The sequence below is a fragment of the Delphinus delphis genome, chromosome 5, assembly GCF_949987515.2.
Source record: "Delphinus delphis chromosome 5, mDelDel1.2, whole genome shotgun sequence".
In the NCBI taxonomy this organism is placed as follows: Eukaryota; Metazoa; Chordata; class Mammalia; order Artiodactyla; family Delphinidae; genus Delphinus; species Delphinus delphis.
Genome location: NC_082687.1, coordinates 68,322,204 through 68,344,009, shown reverse-complemented (window position 1 = coordinate 68,344,009; position 21,806 = coordinate 68,322,204). Strand labels below are relative to the sequence as shown.

The window sequence follows — 21,806 nt, the reverse complement described above, 5'->3', positions numbered from 1 at the left end:
CATTTAAATAATATTTGATGCTTGCTACCTGTCTGTTGATATTGTCTCACCAGTCAGTTTTCTTGTTTAAAGCTTATCCTCAGTTAGATTCCTTAAGGAGTTATGGGAACAATATCCATTCCCTCAATTTTTGCATGTTGATGACAGCTTGTCTGCTCTTTTTATATTTGAAAGTCATTAGCTAGATACGAAATCTTTGGCTCACATTTTCTTTCCTTGAGTATCTTAAATATATGACTCCATTTTTGTCAGGAATAAAGAATTGTTTCCATTCCAGTCGTTTGGTCTTTTTATCTGGATGTCCAAAGGTTGTTTTTTTCTCCTTTAAAGTTCAATAGTTTATTAGACTATGTCTTAGTGTTTGTCATTCTGAGTTGATTTCCCCAGATATGTGGTGTGTTATTTCAATTTGAAATTGCAGAGTTTTAAAAATTTTAGGCAAGTTCTTTAGAATTATAGTTTTTTTTTATTGTGTTCTTTTGCTTTGGCTTTCTTTTTTTGTGGGGACTCTTCTTGTACACATGTTGGGTGTTCTTTGCCTTTCTTCTGTGTTTCTTGCCTTCTCTTGAATCCTTTTCATCTTTCTTCATTTCTTCTTGTTCTATAAGTTTATTTTCATTGTTTATTTCTTTTAAAGCATAAGGTCCTGTGTATGGTGACTCTTGTATTCCTTCTGTCTTAGACTTCATTTTGAAATGATTTATTTTATGTCTGATTCTTTTCTGTGTTCCACCACCTCCCTTTTGAGTGTTCATTCATTCTGATTTATGTTCTTTCATATCTCGTAATTTTCATCTTTTTGTGTGTGTGCATGGTGGACATATTTGGCAAGGTTTCACCATTAGTAGGAATGTTATTCTATTCCTTATTCTCTCTATTTTTTATTTAATAACTTTATATGGGATTTTGCCTTACTCTTTTTCTATTGCTCATTTTTCTGTGAAATTGGTTTTTCTAAACGTTTAGAAAGGGAGTTTAAGATTTTCTAATTTATGGCTCTAGTGCTCCCTCTTCTTTTGTTTTAGGAAACTGTTCAAAAATATGGCTGTTGGCGGAGTGGCTGGGCCCGTGAGCCATGGCCGCTGAGCCTGCGTGTCCGGAGCCTGTGCTCCGCAACGGGAGAGGCCACAACAGTGAGAGGCCCGCGTACCGCAAAAAAAAAATATATATGGCTGTTTATTTTCTGAGATTTCTTGCTTTTACTCCCCTCCCCTGTTTTAAAATTCATCCTTTTAAAGTGTATAAATCAGTGTTTTTTAGTACAGTTGACCCTTGAACAACACGGGTTTGAACTGTATGGGTTCATTTATACATGAATTTTTTTCACTAAGTGTGTGCTACAATACTACACAATCTGTAGTTGGTTGAATCCACAGGTGCAGAACCATGCATGTAGAGGGCCAACTGCAAAGTTATATGTGGATTTTCCAGTGTGCAGAGGGTCAGCACCCCTAACCCCCTGAATTGCTCAAAGGTCAACTGTATATTCACAGAGTTGAGCAACTGTTAACCACTGTCTGATTTTAGAGATTATCATCACCCCATAAGAAACACCATGCCCATTAACAGTCACTCCCATTCCCCACTCCTTCCAGTCACTGGCAACCACTAATCTTTCTGATTCTGGATTTGCCTGTTCTGAACATTTCATATCAGTGGAATCATACAATATGTGATCTTTGCAACTGGCTTCTTTCAAACAAATTTTGTCTATCCATTCATCAGTTGGTGGACATTTGAGTTGTTTTCACTTTGTACCTGTTGTAAATAATGCTGCTAATGCTGCAGATGTTTGCTGGTAGCTTATTTATTCTTATCTGTCAGTCTTCTTGTATGTATGGAAGAAAAGCTAGCAAAACCTGTTCCCAGGGGTTTCTTCTGCCTCTTATGTATAATAAATATTCTCTTGATAAATATATGCTTATAAAAATAATGGTAAATACTGTACCCTAATGAAAGAAGAAATCAAGGGATTCTATGTCTTGTTTTTTTATGATTACTTGTCAGCCATTACAAACTTAATATGCCTTGGTGTTGTATATTATAAAACCTGCATAGGATAGTAGCCCCACAAATAAACTTTCTGAGTCTAGTTGAAAATTAAAATGGCGAAAAAGACACTTTAATGTCTACTCCCAGAGGTGTTTCTCTTTTGGTATTACCGAGAGGTAAAGAACACCAATCTGGGAATCAGGAGACCTGAATTCAAGTCCTGACTTTCCTGTTTATTTGCTCAGTTGATTTCTGTGGTTGTGGCAATTTTCCGTCTCTGTAAAGTGGAAGGGTTGTAGTAGTTAACTAGTATCTCTTTTAACAAGGATTTTTTAAAAATTATTTATCTATTTATTTATTTTTGGCTGTGTTGGGTCTTTGTTGCTGCGCGTGGGCTTTCTCTAGTTGTGGTGAGTGAGGACTGCTCTTCGTTGTGGTGCTCAAGCTTCTCATTGTGGTGGCTTCTCTTGTTGCAGAGCACAGGCTCTGGGCACACGGGCTTCAGTAGTTGTAGCACGTGGGCCCTAGAGCACACCAGTTTCAGCATTTGCGGCTCGTGGGCTCAGTAGTTGTGGCACGCAGGCTCTAGAACATGTGGGCTTCAGTAGTTGTGGTGCTCAGGCTTAGTAGTTGTGGCTCACGGGCTCTAGAGTACATGGGTTTCAGTAGTTGCTGCTCATGGGCTCAGTAGTTGCAGCACACGGACCCTAGAGCACACGGGTTTCAGTAGTTGCTGCTCATGGGCTCAGTAGTTGCGGCACATGGGCTCTAGAGCACAGGCTCAGTAGTTCTGGCGCACGAGCTTAGCTGCTCCGCAGCATGTGGGATCTTCCTGGATCAGGGCTTGAACCCGTGTCCCGTGCATTGGCAGGTGGATTCTTAACCACTGCGCCACCAGGGAAGTCCTAACAAGGATTCTTTAACTCTGTAATGAGAGAATCATATTTACTTCATCTCTGTGGTCTTTAATAACCAGAAGTTATTTTAAAGTCCTTATTATGTCAGTAACCTGTTGCCATCATTTATGGTGCATAGACCATTGAGTGACTGGAATGATATACCTATAAAGTAAGGGATAGTTGACAAGGAAGTTTTTTTTTTTTTTTTTTTTTTTGCGGTACGCGGGCCTCTCACTGTTGCGGCCTCTCCCATTGCGGAGCACAGGCTCCGGACGCACAGGCTCAGCAGCCATGGCTCATGGGCCCAGCCACTCCACGACACGTGGGATCTTCTCAGACCGGGGCACAAGCCCATGTCCCCTGCATCGGCAGGTGGACTCTCAACCACTGCGCCACCGGGGAAGCCCAGCAAGGAAGTATTTTTGTCTTTATTTTTTAAATAATTGAATGGCATATGTACTTTGCTCCCCATCAGTCATGGTAGCCAGTGTTTGGCAATGTGTGTATTTTTATTGCAAACTGTGCATTTATTGTATATTTACATATTTTTAAAAATTATACAATTAATGTAATTTGTAGTTTGGTTGACACATGACTGTGAAGATAACCACTTGAAGTGTCTAGTTTTTATATTGCAAGATAGTGTTTAATATTGAGATATATTATTTGTAAAACATTTTGTATTCAGTGAGTATCAAGCTAAGAACAGTATACAGTTTACTCAATTTCTCCATTTTAAAGTGCCTGCTGAATTATACAAGCCTTAATTAGAAAATAAACTTACCATTTTTATTAAATGCTTATTGAAAGACAAAAATGAATATTGAAAAATTAAGAATCCTCATATCACCCACCATTCCATTTTAGAGATGACTTAGACACCACAGTTAACATTCTTAGTCATATCTCAGTTTTATAAATAGAATTCTAATTCTTGCTTGGAGCCGATAACATTCCTTCATTTTGTGCCTTGATTCAAGTGTAATTCTCGGTATCCACAATGAGTAAAGAGAAACTATAGCCTGCTGTCATAATTAATTTGGGTAATGGAGCCTAATTTACTTAATCCCTATATTTTAGTTAATTTATAAGGACAGCTTAGGAGACTGTCCTGAGTGACATTGTTGAATATCTTTCCAGATAACTGAGCTGCAGCAGGCTGAAAAGCACCATCTTCCTTAGATAAGGGAGGCATGGATATGATACACCTTACAAATCCTATAATATTTTACATTTTACCAACAGTTTACTTACACATTGCTCATTTGATCTTTGCAGCTAACCTGTGATATTTGCCGAGATTTGTTTTATTAGATTTACATCTGTATATCTATTTTCTCTTTTTTGGGGTGCAGTGCAAATGGTATTGCATTTAAAATTTTTATTTCCGTGCATTTATTGCCAGCGTATAGAAATACAGTCGATTTTTGTATGTTAATCTTCTGCCAGCGTATAGAAATACAATCGATTTTTGTATGTTAATCTTCCATCCTGTGACTTTCCTGAACTCGAAATTTCTGGAAGGTTTTTTTTGTTCTTTTGTTTTTAGATTCCTTGGGATTTTCTTTGTAAACAATCATGGAGAAAGTTTCTTTCTTTCTTTCTAATCAATATGTCCGTTATTTCCTTTTCTTGTTTATTGCACTGGCTAGAACTTCCAGCATGTGTTACATAAGAGTGGTGAGAGCCTATATCCTTGCCTTGTTCCTGATCTTAGAGGGGAAGCGTTCGGTCTTTCATCATTAAATATGTTAGCTGTAGATTTTTTGTAGGTGCTCTTTATCAAGTTAAAGTTCCTATTCCCTGTTTTTCTGAAAATTTTGTCATGAATATGTGTTAAATTTTGTCAGACACTTTTTTTACATCAATAAATAGGCTCATGTGATTTTTCTTCTTTAGCCTGTTATGGTGGTAGATTACATGGATTGATTTTCAAATACTGAACCAACTTTGCATCCTGGAATAAATCCCACTCAATCATGGTATATAATTTTTTTTTATGTATCACTGAGTTCTGTTTGCTAATATTTTGTTAAGGAGGTTTATGTCTATTTTCCTGACAGATATTGGTCCATAGGTTTCTTTTTTGACACTATCTTTTTTGTCACTCTCTAGTGACACAGTAGTTTTTGGTACTACTGGTGATACTACTTTCATAAAATGAATTGTGATGTGTTCCCTCCTCTTCTGTTTTCTGATAGAGAGTGTATAGAATTGGTGTTAATTCTTCTTTAAACCTTTGGTAGAATTTTCCAGCAAAACCATCTGGGCCTGGAGGTTTCTCTTTTAGAGGGTTTTGAATTATGAAATCAGTTTCCTTAATAATTATATGGCCATTCAGTTTATCTGTTATATACAAGATGAGTCGTGCTAGTTTTTTGAAGAATCGGTTCATTTCATCTAAATTGTCAAATTAATGTGTGTAGGATTGTTCTTAGTACTCCCTTATGATCCTTTTGATGTCTTCAGGGTCTGCAGTGATATCCGATTTCATTACTGATATTGGTAATTTGTGTTTTCTCTCCTTTTTATTTTGTCAGGCTTGTCAATTTTATTGTCCTCTTGAAAGAAATCTTTATTTCTTTGATTTCTCTGTTTTTCTTTATTCAGTCTCATTGATTTGTGCTCTTTATTATCCTCTGCTTGCTTTGAGTTTATTTTACTTTCTCTAGCTTTTTGAAGTAGGAACTTAGATTACTGATTTAAGACTTTTCTTTTTCCTAATTATGACCCACAAACTTTGATATTTTGTATTTTAATTTTTATTCCGTTCCATGTATTATAAAATTTCTATTGAGAAGTATATCATTTAGTTTTCAAGTGATTTTTTTCATATTTTTGTTACCTTTTAGTTATTGATTTCTAGTTTGATTGTATTATGGTCAGAGAAAGTACTCTTTGTAATTTCAGTTTTTAAAAAATTGTTGTAATTTACTTTATGGCCCAGGGCATAGTCTTATTTTGGCTTATATTCTGTGGACACTTGAAAAGAATGTATATTCTGCTGTTGTTTAGTGGATTGTTCTATAAATGTCAGTTAGATTCTGTGGTTGGTGGTGGTGATGTTGAGTTCTTACATGTCCTATCAGTTGTTAAGAGGGGGATGTTTAAGTCTCCAACTATTATGGATTTGTCTGTTTCTCCTTTCAGTTCTGTAAGTTTATCCTTCACATTTTTATAGCTCTGTTTAGTACATACACATTTAGGATTGTTTTGCCTTCTTGGTAATTTGACCCTGCTTTCATTATGTATTATCCCTCTTTGTCCCTGATAATTTTCTTTTGCGTTATCTGATGTTAATATAACCATCATGCTTTCCTTTTGTATTATTTGCTTGATATATTTTTTCCATCCCTTAACTTTCAACCTCCCTATATTTATATTTATATATATATATATATATATTTTTTTTTTTCCGGTACACAGGCCTCTCACTGTTGTGGCCTCTCCCGTAGTGGAGCACAGGCTCTAGACACACAGGCTCAGTGGCCATGGCTCATGGGCCTAGCCGCTCCGCGGCATGTGGGATCTTCCCAGACCAGGGCACGAACCCGTGTCCCCTGCATTGGCAGGTGGACTCTCAACCACTGTGCCACCAGGGAAGCCCTATTTTTATATTTGAAGTGAGTTTCATAAAGACAGCATAAACTTAGGTTATGTTTTAAATGCATTTCTACCAAATCTCTGTCTTAATAATTGGTGTAGATGGACCATTTACATTTCATGTAATTATTGATATGCTTAAGTCTGCCATTTTATTTGTTTATTGTTTTTTCTCTTTTTCATTTCTCTATTTTCTTTTTCTTGCATTCCTGTGGGTTATTTGAACATTCTTTAGAATTCCGTTTTGACTTATATATAGTGTTTTTTAGTCCATATGTTTGCATATGTAGTGGTTGCATTACATTATGTATACATAACATCATATATACATATCACAGTCTGTTGATGTTATCATTTTATCAGTTCAAATATGTAAACCTTACCTTTTTTTTTTGCGGTACGCGGGCCTCTCACTGCTGTGGCCTCTCCCGTTGTGGAGCACAGGCTCCAGACGCACAGGCTCAGCAGCCATGGCTCATGGGCCTAGCCGCTCCGCGGCATGTGGGATCTTCCTGGAACAGAGCACAAACCCATGTCCCCTGCATCGGCAGGCGGACTCTCAACTACTGTGCCACCAGGGAAGCCCAAACCTTACCTTTTTTCATGTACCTTTACCCTCACCCCATTTATAATTGTCTTAAATATTTTCTTTAAATAATATTTCAACAACATCAGTGTTATAATTTTTTCTTCAACCTGCACGTATTATTTTGAAAACTCAAGGAGAGGGAAATCCTATGTGTCTGCCCATATTTTTGCTTACTTTGTTCTTTCTTCTTTTCTGATGTTCCAAGTTACCATGTTTTTATCATTTTCTTTCTGTTTATAGAATTTGTTTACCTGGGGATTTTGGGGGGGAGGGGAGTCTGCTGGCCACAAATTGTGTTTGTTTTCTTTTGTCTGAGAATGTCTTGATTTTCCCTTACTTCTTCTGGGATATTTTCTCTGAGTATAGGATTCTGGGTTGACATTTCTTTTAACTCTTGAAAAATATTTGCTACTTTTCTCCTGGCCTCTGAGGGCTATGATGCGAAATCCACTGTTGTTAGAATTCATTTTCCCCTATAGGTTAGGTATTATTTCTTTCTCTGATTTCAAGTTTTTTCTTGTGTTTCATTTTCAGAAGTTTATAACTACGATGTGTCTTGGCATGGATTGCTTTGGATTTACCTAGTTGGTGTTCTCCTAGTTTTTTGAACCTGCAGGTTTATGTCCTTTGACAAATATGGGAAGTTTTCGTATATGGGAAGTCATTATTTCTCACAGTACTTTTTGTCCTCTCTTTCTCCTTTCCTCCCAGTACTCCATTGGCAAGAAAATGTGGGTCTTTTCTTGTAGTCCCACAGGTCCCCAAAAATTCTGTTCAGTTTTTTCTTTTTTTATTGAAGTAGTTGATTTACAGTGTTTTGTTAATTTCTACTGTACAGCAGAGTGATTCACTTATATATATATACACACACATTCTTTTAAAAATTCTTCTTCATTATGGTTTATCACAGGATATTGAATGTAGTTCCTTGTGTTATACAGTAGGACCTTGTTGTTTATCCATTCTAGATATAATGGTTTGCATCTGCTAATCCCAAACTCCCAATCCATCCCTCCCCTACTGCCCTCTCCCTTGGCAGCCACAAGTCTTTTCTCTATGTCTGTGAGTCTGTTAATGTTTCGTAAATAGGTTCATTTGTGTCATATTTTAGATTCCACATATAAGTAATATCATATGGTATTTGTGTTTCTCTTTCTGATAATCATACTTATCATACTTAGTTATATTATCGTACTTAGTATGATAATCTCTAAGTCCATCCATGTTGCTGAAAATGGCATTATTTCATTCTTTTTTACAGCTGAGTAGTATTCCATTGTATATATTTAACGCATCTTGTTTATCCATTCATTTGTTGATGAACATTTAGGTTGTTTCCATGTCTTGGCTATTGTGAATAGTGCTGCTATAAATATAGGGGTGCATGTATCTTTTTGAATTGTAGTTTTATCCAGATATATGCCCAGGAGTGGGATTGCTGGATCATATGCTAGATATATTTTTAGTTTTTTGAGGAACTTCCATACTGTTTTCCAAGGTGGCTGCACCAACTTACATTCCCACAAATACTGTAGGAGGGTTCCCTTTTCTCTACACCCTCTCCAGCACTTGTTATTTGTGGACTCTTTAATGATGACCCTGTGACCCTGACCAGTGTGAGGTGGTACCTCATTGTAGTTTTGATTTGCATTTCTCTAATAATTAGCGATGTTGAGTTTCGTTTCATGTGCCTATTGGCCATCTGTATGTCTTCTTTGGAGAAATGTCTATTTAGGTCTTCTGCCCATTTATCAATTGGGTTGTTTCAATTGTTTTTTGTTGTTGAGCTGTATGAGCTGTTTGTATAGTTTGGAAATTAAGCCCTTGTCAGTCACATCATCTGCAAATATTTTCTCCCATTCTGTAGGCTGTCTTTTTGTTTTGTTGATGCTTTCCTTTGCTGTACAAAAGCTTGTAAGTTTGATTAGGTCCTATTTGTTTATTTTCACTTGTATTTCTATTTCATTGGGAGGCTTTTTTTTTTTTAAGTCTATTTTTTCTATGTTCAAATTGGGTAATTTCTTTTGTTCTATCTTCCAGTTCACTGGCGTTCCCCCAGCCCCCATTCTGCTACTGAGCTCATCCACTGAGTTTTTTATTTTGGTTAATGCATTTTTAAGTTTTAAAATTTACATTTGATTCCCGATTCTCTGTGTCTTCTATTTATTTGTTGAGACTTTGTATTTTTGCATATTTCAAGTGTTAAGAATTACTCATTCAAAAAATTTTATGATAGCTACTTTATTTTTTTAAATATCTTTATTGGAGTATAATTGCTTTACAATGTTATGTTAGTTTATGCTGTACAACAAAGTGAATCAGCTATATGTATACATGTATCCCCATATCCCCTCCCTCTTGAGCCTCCCTCCCACCCTTCCTATCCCACCTCTCTAGGTGGTCACAAAGCACCGAGCTGATCTCCCTGTGCTATGCAGCAGCTTCCCACTAGCCACCTATTTTACATTTGGTAGTGTATATTTGTCAGTGCTACTCTCTCACTTCGTCCCAGCTTCCCCTCCCCTCCCTGTGTTCTCAAGTCTGTTCTCTACATCTGTGTCTTTATTACTGCCCTGCCACTAGGTTCTTCAGTACTGTTGTTTTAGATTCCTTATATGTGATAGCTACTTTAAAATCTTTGTCAAATAATTCTAACAGTCTCTGTCATCTTGGTGTTCACATCTCTTGATTGTATTTCTTTATTTAGTTTAAGATCTTCCTGGTTCTTGGTATGATGAATTTTTTTTTAAATTGAAATCTGGACATTTTCAGATTATGAGAGTCTAGATCTTATTTAAACCTACCCTTTTATGAAAGGGTATGTCTTTCTCTGACACCACTCAGGCATTTGGTGGATATGGGGCAGGGGATTTCATTACTGCTATGGGAATAGATGCCCAGGTTCCCCACTCAGTTCCTGTTGACACCCAATGGGGAGGGACCGACTGGGTGGAGGTAGAAATTTTGGCTCCCCATGTGGTCTCCACTGAAACTGTGTTGAGGGTGGTCTTACTACCAGTGAGCAATCATGAAAGTCCTGACTCTCCATTAGTCCTCCTCTGACACCAACCCAAGAGGAGGGAAAAGAGCACCTCATTACTTCCTTCTCTCTTACCTCCCTGGATAAGGTGTTTGTAGGCCTTGTTCAGTCTCAAAAGGATAGAAGTCCAGGCTCCCCACTAGCCTTTGTTGGCATTGGTGACAGTAGTGCCACAGTTTTTTCTGTGGTGTTTGGCTGGAGCAGAGCAGTTATCTAAAAGTTTTCTTCCTAGTCCTTTGGCTAGAGAGAGCAGATTTGTTTTTGGTCTGTCATACCCAAAGGTCTTTTTGGGTTGCTGCCTTCTTCAGCTTTAATCTGGGATATATGAGGCAAAAGAAAATCCTGGGAACTCATTACCATGTCATCCCTCAGATCTCAAGGTTCCTGGGTAGTGTTTCTTCTTCTCTCCATGTTTCAGTCTTATGTCTGTTTTATATACAGTGTCCAAGGTCTTAAATTATACTTACTGGGAGAAATAGGGAAAAATTCATCTATTCCATTTTCCAAGTGGAAGTCTGAGATTCACGTTCTTAAAAAATTTCAGGAGACAACCATTTCCCTGGCATAACTATTAATAGTTAAAATGGTGGTCAGAAGCTTTTCCAGAGGAAAAGGCTTTCACAAAGCCTATTTTCAAGATAAGCTTTGGTGAGACATTCCAAACATTATAGATATATTCCAGTATTTATAAAGCTGTGATGTAGAAATGAAGCACTCTCAGGGATTTCCCTGGTGGCGCAGTGGTTAAGACTCTGTGCTCCCAATGCAGGGGGCCCGGGTTCGATCCTTGGTCAGGGAACTAGATCCCACATGCATGTGGCAACTAAGAGTTCACATGCCACAACTAAGGAGCCCACGAGCCGCAACTAAGGAGCCTGCCTGCTGCAACTAAGACCTGGCGCGAGCAAATAAATAAATACTGTTAAAAAAAAAAGAAAGAAAGAAATGAAACACTGTCAGCCTCATCAAGATGATCTGCCTAATTTCACCATACCCTCTACATCAGTCACCATAAGAAAGAAGCCTAGGACTCCTTGGTCGTCTCTCACCTACTAGATTGTCGTTCACAATGTCTTAGTGAATCTCTTAACCTGACCTCATTTCTGTCTATCCCCAGCTCTCCAGACTTTTCCAAAATACTCCTTGAAACTCAGTGATCCTCCTCTGAACTTTACTGTTCTTGCCTCCTATCTGAAACCTGCATCCCCACCAAAACAAAATCCCAGTCAAAAGGCTGCCAAGTATGGTAAAAAAAAACTAGGACTGAAGGTGGCTTTTCTGGAGTTGGTACTGGAAGGAGCAGGTCTAGGCACCACCCTTAGATAGTGGCTAGAGGATAACTTAGACATAGAGTCTCAGTTATTCAGTGAGCTTCCAGGAAGACAGTGAAACAACTTGGGCAGAGACAAAAGTGGGACTGTAGGGAATAGAATTGAGAACACACTTTCATAGTCACCTATAGAAAGGGGAAGATGGATTATGTAAGGTACAAAAAAAAAACTTCTGTGAAGATCATGGAATTTGCAATTCAGGGTACTTGGATCCTGTGGACATCTTGTCTTCAGTTTTCTACCAGAAGAGACTGTAACAGTTTGTTGGATATAATTGATTCAAGATACAATTGGTTCATAATTATTCTCAATTATGGCCTTACTTTAGAGCCCCTTATGGAGTTTTGGGGGGTTTTTTGGTTTTTTTTTTTTTTTTTTTTTTGGCTGCACCCTGCAGCATCCAGAACTTCCCCAACCAGGGATTGAACCTGCACCCACTGTAGTGGAAGCATGGGGAAGCACGGAGTCTTAACCACTAGACCACAAGGGAAGTCCTGGAGTTTTTTTTTTTTAATCAGCTTTACTCAGGTGGAATTTTAAATGCACAATTTTAATTACAAGAGTATACATTCATGCAGCCAGCCCAGTAAAGTTATCGAACATTTACATCATCCCCCAAAGTTTTTTTTGTACTTCCTCCCAGTCAGTTCTCCCAGCCTCAGGCAAATATCTGATTTGTGCTTAGTTACCATAAGTTAGATTTGCCAAATTTTTGAGAATCATCCTTGTTTTATCAGCAGTTTTCTCCTCTTTGTTGCTGAGTGGTATTCTGTTGTATGGATATACCACAATTTGTTTACCTGTTCACCTGCTGATGGACATTTGAGCTGTGTCCAATTGAATGGAGTGTTCTATAAATGTCAGGTCAGCTCGATTGATGGTGTTGGTCATGTCTTTGTCCTTTCTGATTTTCTACCTATTTGTTTCATCTATTACTAAGGAGTGTTGAAATATCTAACTAATTCTGGACTTTTTTAGTTCCTTTCAGTTATGTCTGTTTCATGTGTTTTGTATATTTGTTTTGGGGTATACATAGCTAGTATTCTTATGTCTTCTTGCTGAATCGACCCCTTTGACTTTATGAACTCTATCTCTGATGGTAATTGCTTTCTGATATTGTAAACACTCCATCTTTTTCATAATCGGTTTTGTATAAGGTAACTTTTTCTGTCTTTTTACTTTTAACCTGTGTCTTTATATCTAAAATGTGTTTCTTTTAGATAGCATGTTACTCTTGCTTTTTTGTCCATACTGGCAATATTTACCTTTTAATTGGAGTGATCACTATTCACGTTTAATGCAGTTATTAATATGGTTGGTTTAAAATCTGTCTCACAACTTGTTTTCTTTGTCTCTTCAGATTTTTGTTCCTTTTCTCCTTTGCCTTCAGTCTTTTGGAATATCTGAGTACTTTTTATATATTACATTTTATTTTCATGGTTGGCTTACTTTCTATCTCTTTTTTTTTTTCTTTTTATTAAGTGGTTGCTTTAGAGTGTGCAGTGTACATATTTAACTTATTACAGTTATCTTCAAGTAATATACCACTTCACTTATAATGTAAGAACCTCAGAACAGTATATTTCCATTCCTTCCTATTTTTTGTGCTACATTTATCATTTACTTTTACTCTCTTTATATATATTATATTAAATCACAGAGAATGTTTTTGTTTTATTTTACAGAGTTATCTTTTAGTGAAATTAAAAATGATTTATTAAAGATCTTTTATGTTTCCCAAAATATTTACCATTCCTGGCACTGTTCATTGCTTTATGCAGATCAGGGTTACCATTTGGTATCATTTTCCTTCTGCCTGAAGAACTTCCTTTAGTATTTCTGTTAGTGAAAGACTTGCTGGCAACAAATATTCTCAGATTTTGTTTGTCTTTAAAAGTCTTTACTTTGATGTTAGTTTTGAATGATAATTTTGCTGGATATAGAACTCTAGATCGAAGTCTGAGTTGTTTTTTTTTTACATCTTTATTAGAGTATAATTGCTTTACAATGGTGTGTTAGTTTCTGCTTTATAACAAAGTGAGTCAGTTATACATATGCATATGTTCCCATATCTCTTCCCTCTTGCGTCTCCCTCCCTCCCACCCTCCCTATCCCACCCCTCCAGGCGGTCACAAAGCACCGAGCTGATCTCCCTGTGCTATGCGGCTGCTTCCCACTAGCTATCTACCTTACGTTTGGTAGTGTATATATGTTCATGCCTCTCTCTCGCTTTGTCGCAGCTTACCCTTCCACCTCCCCATATCCTCAAGTCCATTCTCCAGTAGGTCTGTGTCGGGAAAAAAAAAAAAAAAAAGTTTGTTTTTTAAACTACTTAGATACTTGAGTTTATAGTTATCATCAAATTTAGAAGATTTTCAGCCATTCTTCAAATCTTTTCTGTCCCACTTATAACCCCTTTCATCTGGGACTCCAGTTGCATGTATTAGACCACATGATTTTGACATGTAGATCAGTAAGGCTTTATCATTTCTTTTTTGAGTCTTTTTCATTTCTTTTTTGAGTCTTTTTATTCTCTGTATGCTTTAGTTTAGATAATTCTTATTGTTATGTCTTCAGCTACCTCTTCTTCTGCAACATCTAAATTGTTATTAATTCCCATCCAGTGAACTTAGCACTTGGAATATATTATAAGTTTTTCATCTTTAAAAGTTCTATTGGGAATTCCCTGGTGGTCCAGTGGTTAGGACTCTATGCTTCCACTGCAGGGGGCCCAGGTTCGATCCCTGTTCGGGAACTAAGATCCTGCGAGCTTTAGGGCATGGCTAATAATAATAACAATAATAATAGAAAAAATGTTTTTTTTTAAAGTTCTATCGAGCTCTTTAAAAAATCTTTTATTACCTCATATTTATATATATTTTTTATATCCTTAAGCATATGTGTAATAGTTCTTTTTAAAGTCCTTGCGTGGTAATTCAGTCATTCCTGTGACTTCTTAATCTGTTTCTCTTGACTAATTTTTATCCTAGTTTTGGTTATCATTTTACTATTTCTTTATATGTCTACTAATTTTTTATTGGTTAGTGGACATTGTGAAGTTTTATGTTCTGTGCTGGATTTTGTTACCTTATTTTAAATCGTGTAGACTTTGTTGTGATAAACAGGTAAGTTTTTTATGGGTTAGTTTAATCCTTTATAGCAGGGATCAGCAAACGTTTTCTTAAAGGGCCCAATAGTAAATATTTTAGGATTGTGGGTGATATGGTCTCTGTTGTAAATTTTCAGCTACTCTTGTAGCTGGAAAGCAGCCATAGACAATACAGAAACACATGAGTTTTGCCATATTCTAATAAAAATTTTTTAAAAAAAGCATTTTACTTTCCCATGGTGGTAGCTTGCTGACCCCTGTTTTAGTGGCTTGTTTTTAAGTTTTGTTTGAGTGGATTTGGGGCAGCTTTATTCTAGAACTAGTTTATTCCTTTTGGAGTGTCCCCTGATTGCCCTGGGTGTTTGACAAGGATTCTCTGATCTAATTGGTTGAAACTCAGATGTTTCCTAGTCCTGTATGAGCTTTGGAAACTGTTCAGTTTACAGTGCTCCAGGCCTCCTTTGCCCAGTGTCATGGAGCTTCACTTGGTGCATGCACAGCTCAATATTCCAGCAAAGGTTCAAGCAGACCTCTAAGCTGAGTTATATAGGTCTTCTGGAGCACCTCCCTCCTCTAAGGTAATCTTCCCCTCAGATTCCAAGTTTAGTCTTCTCAAGTCAGCAAGATAACTTTGATCTACTCTGGATCCTCCTCCTCACTCTATAATCCAAGCCCCCCCCCAAAAAAAATAAGCCAGGGTGCCAGTAGAGCTCACCACATTTATTTTCCCTCTCTCAGGGATTACAGTCCCGTACTGCCTGTTGTCCAATATTTGAAAACTGTTCTTATGTATCTTAACTGGGTAAGCCCTGTCCTGTTTTTGTCAACATGGTTGGAAGTGCCTATGGTGGTTTTAAAATAAATATCTTGATTTCCATTCCAGACTAGATTCTCTAGGGGTGGTGCCTGGGCTCCCCCCTCACCCCGCCAACCTTTTTTTAAAGTTTCTACGGATTCTGACACACAGTCAAACTTTCCTCTACTCATATCCTTGGCAAACTAATGGAGGTTGAGAGAGAATATGGTGACTCTGATTCATTTCTCCCCTGCACTCTCCTCCCTTCCTCTCCCCCCCCGCCCAATTCACTCTGAACCTCACCCCAGAGTTCTTTGCTAGGTAAAGCATGTTAAGGTAATATTTTTTATTTATATTGTATATAGCCATTCATGGGCATTTGAAGAAACCTTCCAGAGATGATTTATCCAAATAGGATAAACAGGAAAGGATGAATGTCCCCCAGGACATCTGAACTTACAATGCTAAGGGACCACTACAAGAATAAAATTATTTGAAGTCTTATTTTGACTTAAAAATTAATGCAAATTGTACATTTAATTCTTTCATATATCATTATTTGTTTCAACATGTATTTTAAATAACCACTTAGTAGAATTGACATTCCAGCAAAATGTACCATCTTTATCCTGTGACTTCATATACCTCTTGATATGCCCCTAACTAGATTTATAACTTCCCTACTTGGTGAAGCACAACAATAGAAGCAGGTTTAGTTTCTAAATTATAAGTTACACTATGGATGATGCAGGACTTGGAGGTACACTCTCCAGATACTTGATACATGTTTACATGAATGTTTCTTTGAGGGGAAAGTGTGTTTCAAATTCCAGTCAGCTGTCTAGAAGTCAGCATTTTTTTCACCTCTAGAATATGGCTCAGGTTGGTTTCCACAGTAAAACAGAATGCTGCAGTGCCTTTTCTGATTTTGTAGATTCCTAGCTGATCTAGTTAAAACACTGTTGTCAAGGATAGTTGCAGTCCTCTGAGTAAGGACTTGGTTACTTAAGAGCTACCAGTGATCGATCGATCTATCTATCTATCTGTCTATCTCCCTAGAAATATTCTTTATTCCTTGCATTTCTGTAGAGTGAATTTTCATGAATACAGATGTACTGGTGCCCAGTCATAAAGCAGTGGTTTCACTTGCACTTGGTTTCCACTGAAAACATTGATTTTTCTTTGCCATTCTACAGTACCTTCTCCAGGCAAATTCCGCTCCCCTGCAGCACCATCTCCTTTGGCTCTCCGGCAACCAGTAAAAGCATTTAGTAACCATGGCTCTGGTTCTCCTGGTAGCCAAGAAACAACACAACTCATGCAAACCACCTCCTCACCTGGGCCTCCCATGGTTCAGAACACAGTCCCAGCAAATCCTCCCAGCAATATCAACAGCACTACTCTAACCAGACCTGCAGGGACAACTGTGATGAGAAGTGGCTTGCCCAGACCCAGTGCCCCTTCTGCTGGGGGTATACCAGTGCCTCGCAGCAAACTTGCACAGCCTGTTCGCAGGTAAGTGGCAAATGCCCTGCTTTGATCTTCTTGAGCATAGGGAAGTGGGTAGACTGGAATTATCCTCATCTCTGCATTTGATAGTGAAGATCAAGAGTCCTAGTGGGTTCCCACTAGCATCTTAGTACAATTTGAATAAAACATTTCTTTCCTTACTTAAGAAATTCTCACTTGGGACATTGGGGTATTATATCACTTTGGTACAGGTTAAATTTGCCCAGATGCCTAACATGACTAAGTATCTTGGTGAACTTCTAGAAAAAATTGTTAGAACCACTTCATTTGGATGTGGTATTTGTTCATTTTGAATATATTGATATTCAATAAAGATACTGAAAGCATAATAGAACCTAGAATGAGATTTAAGATAAAACTTCTAGCCATCAGGTCTGAGTATGTAATCCAGGAGGGTGGTTTTCAAACCTCGCTACAATTCAGAATCTTCTGTGGAATTTATGTAAATATAGAGGCCTAAGTTTTACCCACAGAGAGTAGATCTGGTATGAAGCCCCAAATCTGTAGGTATGCTGTTTTTAAATTTGTTTGTTTAATCTTCAGGTGATTCTGAGCCTAGCCAGTTTGGAACCATGTATCTGTAGTCTTCATCCACCTTTCAGAAATGTGCTTACCACTATCAGTAAACTTAGGTGTCAAATATAATTAAACTTGAAATATTTATTTGCATGAAAAAAGTGCTTTTGTGCTGTAAGCATTGAAACTGAATTACCCGTACCTCTTTTATTCTAAGATAACATATTACATTTCTGAATTCAATAGAGTATAACAGCTTTTTGCTACGTACTATGCTAAATAACATATCTGTACCTTATTTAGTTTTTACAATAGCTTTAAACATGTAGGTACTGTTATTATGCCTATTTTTCAGAGGAGAATATTAAAATTTAATGAGGTTAAGTAATTTACCTAAGACTTCAGCTAGTAAGACCTTCAGTTCTAAGTATGTCTGACTTCAGAGTCCTTTTAAGCACTGTCCCATTCTGCCTCTCTCGTGATGGTGACACTACACCTCTAATATCACATTCATTAATTTGCCCCTCAAATAAATAAGTAAATAATAAGCTTGGTGATCCATTCAGTTGGAAAAGACAAGACAATATTTTCTCTTACTCAAGTGGCTATGTTAACAAAAAAGAGGTTAGTGCAGTCACCTGATGCCCAGTGAAACTTGAAAGTTGTAGACATGTTGAGTGTGGGATGGTTGCGCTAATAGCTGTTTAGAGCTTTGATCTCAGCAGTGCCCTAGAACATTGGATCGTGATGCCACCTGCAAAGTAATTAATATATATGGAAGATAAAATGGTAATGTTCCATTAAAACTTGCAAATCACTTTATAAATTGCTTTATTTCAGATCCTTGCCAGCTCCTAAAACCTACAGTAGCATGAAAGATGACAGTTGGAAAGATGGCTGTTATTGACCAGCAAAGACAAGAATGCAGAGTCCACAGCTTCATGGATACCCCTTCACCAGGCTAAGAGACAACTTTTATATGCAGACTGTTCAGATAAGACTCTTGGGATTTATAAAATCCCAGCCCTCTCTGTCTTAATTAGCACAAACTGACAGAGATGATCAAGCAGCACTTTAATGACATTTAACATCAGATGTGTTTGGTAATCATACAATCACTCTCCACGGAATCACTTTTAGTTTTGTTTAATAGAAACTAGGTTGATTTTTTAATATTTGACAGAGGCCAATATCTGGGCAAAAAACTAATGGATGCCAAAGAGAAATGCCCATTTGTAAATGAGAGAGTACCTTTGTGCACAAGAAACTGGTGAATTCAAGCTATCCAAAACTTCACATTCAACCTAATTTACTGTATAAATAGTATCAATAAATATTTGTGTTAATGAGAAGTAATATTCTGACTACTTATCTAAAATGTTTCACTAGTGTTTCACTAGTTCTCCAGGAAACTAGATTGAGATGGCAGGGGGGCAGGGTGGGAAGAAACCTGGGCTAGAGATTTAAAACATGATACCTAAATTTGGAAGAATCCTATAAGTTATTTTTGCAGATTCATTAGAAAAATTATTTTGTTTAATCTTAAGTTTTGGGTGTAGCTCACATATCACCACCACAAGTTAGTGTTACAGCATGCATCCATCATGTTGCATTGACACATCGGACTTCTGTGTGTTTGTTTTGATTGCCAAAAGGGCTTAATATCAGTTGTACAATCTTTCTAAACTTTATAGCTCCTGGCTCAGGAAAGATAGCCTTTGCTATTGAAGCCAACTTCTTCACATGCTGTCATCTGTTACAGAACTAAGAGTTCTTGTTTTTATTAACAGGTTTCCACGATGGGAAAGAGCAAGTAGTATGCGTGTTTATTCTTGATATAACTAACACCACCTCAGTGCTTACAACCTGGAACAAAACCATACAATAAAACCGGGGAGGGAAATCTATGCACTTAACCTTACAAAATCTCTGGTAATGACAGTTGTATTGTTACTATTAATTGACACAGTAGCCTATTATGTGGTGGGAAATTATAGCCTACTGAATCCTACTTAAGTCGATCCACTTTAAACTAACTGTTTCAAAACATCCTTTGAAAATACTGCCCCTTTTAGATTCTGCCTGACATCAATTTTTTGCCTTTTTGGTAACAAATGAAACCTACTGCATATGACTCTAAGCTGTTAAACACTTGCTCTATGATGGCCCTTATGTATATCTTGGAAATCACTTATTTTGGTTTTTATTCGACTATTACCAGACTAAAACTTCCTTCTTCAGCAGGCTTCTCATTTTTCATGGTGAAGTCTGTTTTTAAGTGTTTAATTTGAACAGCTTTAAAATATTGGCAGCTGGGTCACTAAAGAATTTTAGATATTTGAACATAAGTTCATTTCCTATTAGTCAAACACATTCTGTAAGTTGGCAAAAGAAATTGAGAGAGAAATGGGAAGCTTATATTCAGGATAGCACTGAGGTTGATAGGTTGAGAGAATGATAAAACTTTTAAAACCAAGACCCCTGTTCTGCCATGATGGACCCCATGGTAGTCTTTATTAGCTTGACCAGTAGGGAGTCATTCAGTTAGCACAAACAGCTGGAGATTCAAAATGCCAGTGCTAATGTATTTTGGTGTTTCATGCAAGGAAGAAATTTTATCCATGGATTTGAGGGTGATGGGGATGGGTCAGGAAAGGATGGCGCCAGAATTCCACATGATGATGAACTTAAAAATGTTGCTTTTCAGAGGAAGATAAAGCATCTGTTTCGGGTAGAGGGGTATCGCATGTAAAAATCTAAGTAAGTAAAAGAAAGAACTAGCCACTGTCTCTTTTTGAAACCACATATACACAAAAGAAAATAGGTCTCAGTTTTCAGTGCAACATTGGAAAAAAAAATGCTGCAATCTACTAATTAAAAGGAATTTTAACCCTATTACAAAACACCCATTACATTTTTAAGTTAGATTATCAGTTTCAAAAGGAATATTCAGGTTATTTAACTTTGTTTTTAAATGGCTGCATCAGAAAAAAAAATGTCTATTTTTTTTTAATTAAAATATTTCATCACTTGTTAAAAACATATTTGGATCTGAGTTGGGTAAAGTATTATTTTACCTGCTGTTGTACTACCACAGACTATTGGCTTTTAGTTTCCTAAAGAGAAAAATTGCCTATTTACTAGAAAGCCTTTGTGTATTGCCAATTTTTCTGTTTGGGAAAAATCTAAGGATTCACTGTGGTTAGTCTTACAGATGAAGTGTGGATTTGATAAACTAGTGCCTATGATTTTAACTTATGTTTGATATATAGTAGTAAGGGTTTTATGAATGTTGATTATTTTTTGTGCCAACAGCCCAGAATTGTCACTTATATGTAAGCAGAAAGCTGTGAGCTCTGCTTCCAAAGTTATTTAATTTTCTCAGTGTTTGAATGTTATTTTTTGTAAGTGTGTTAATAAAAGTGTAAAGAATTGGAAAAAATATAAATATTCTTAACTCAAGCATTTGCTGGATCATTTTTCTACAAAACTTGTTTGTATAATATAAAACGCTCTCTGAAGGGTTGGCTTTTTTTGGTTTTCATACCCTGGAAATCACATTTTGTAATACTGGGGACCATTCATAATTGTCAGATACTTTTTAAAATTATTATCTCAGTACGTCACTTTTATAAAAAAGTTTTTCTGAAAGGAAATTAGATACATGTGTCCCCAGATGTTTGTATAACTCTAGAATGATCTAGACTATGTATATTTAACTTTTTATTGAATGTACAGGTGTCCATTTTTGACATTATGCATGGTCCTTTTAGATCACATGAAGTTTGATTTGCAAAAACATTTCTATAGCCGAACTTGTACGTGTGGTTACCTCCTTAATAAACAACCTGACCATAATGTTTATTATTAAATTTATATTTGTTTTTTTAAGTGTTTTATTAATTTCTGGATATGGTAAGATCTGCCCCCCCTTCCCACCAGTTGCCTACAATTGGTAATAATAAGTAGCTCAGTTGATTTTTTAAAAACACAAACCCAAATCATATTGCCCTCCAGACTTGATCTCTGTGAGGTTGGAATATATCATGTATTCTCTCTGCCCTAGTTATTTCATATGTGGATTATTTGGGGGTAAAATTTGTAGTTTACTCAAAATTGCTATTTTCCTGGAACTTTTTAACTTGCTGTGAATTGATATCTAGTTAGAAAAAGGTAGCATACGTAAAACAAGCAAAAAACTATTATATAAGAGTATCCAAGAGGGAAAGTTAATTACTTTTTCAAACCAAATATGAATATTTGTTTAGTTGATCATGTGCATCTTTCTCTTATGGATAAACAGAAAATATCAAGAATCGTACACTGTTTTATTAGTTCCCCGCATCCCTTTTGGAAGTTTTTACTGTCCTCCATGTTAAAATTAGTCTCACTAATGAGTCA

General features: G+C 36.8%; 1 protein-coding gene across 2 annotated transcripts in view; it reads left to right on the top strand.

Annotated features, from left to right (window-relative positions):
- Window positions 1-21,252, top strand: part of SLAIN2 (SLAIN motif family member 2) — an 81,177-nt gene extending 59,925 nt beyond the window's left edge. For both annotated transcript variants that reach the window (XM_060012593.1, XM_060012592.1), the window contains 2 exons: window positions 16,556-16,874; window positions 18,246-21,252. In XM_060012593.1, the coding sequence (XP_059868576.1) occupies window positions 16,556-16,874; window positions 18,246-18,312 (386 nt within the window). In that variant the 3' untranslated portion in view covers window positions 18,313-21,252. The remainder of the gene's footprint in view (window positions 1-16,555; window positions 16,875-18,245) is intronic.
- The last annotated feature ends 554 nt before the right edge of the window (window positions 21,253-21,806 follow it).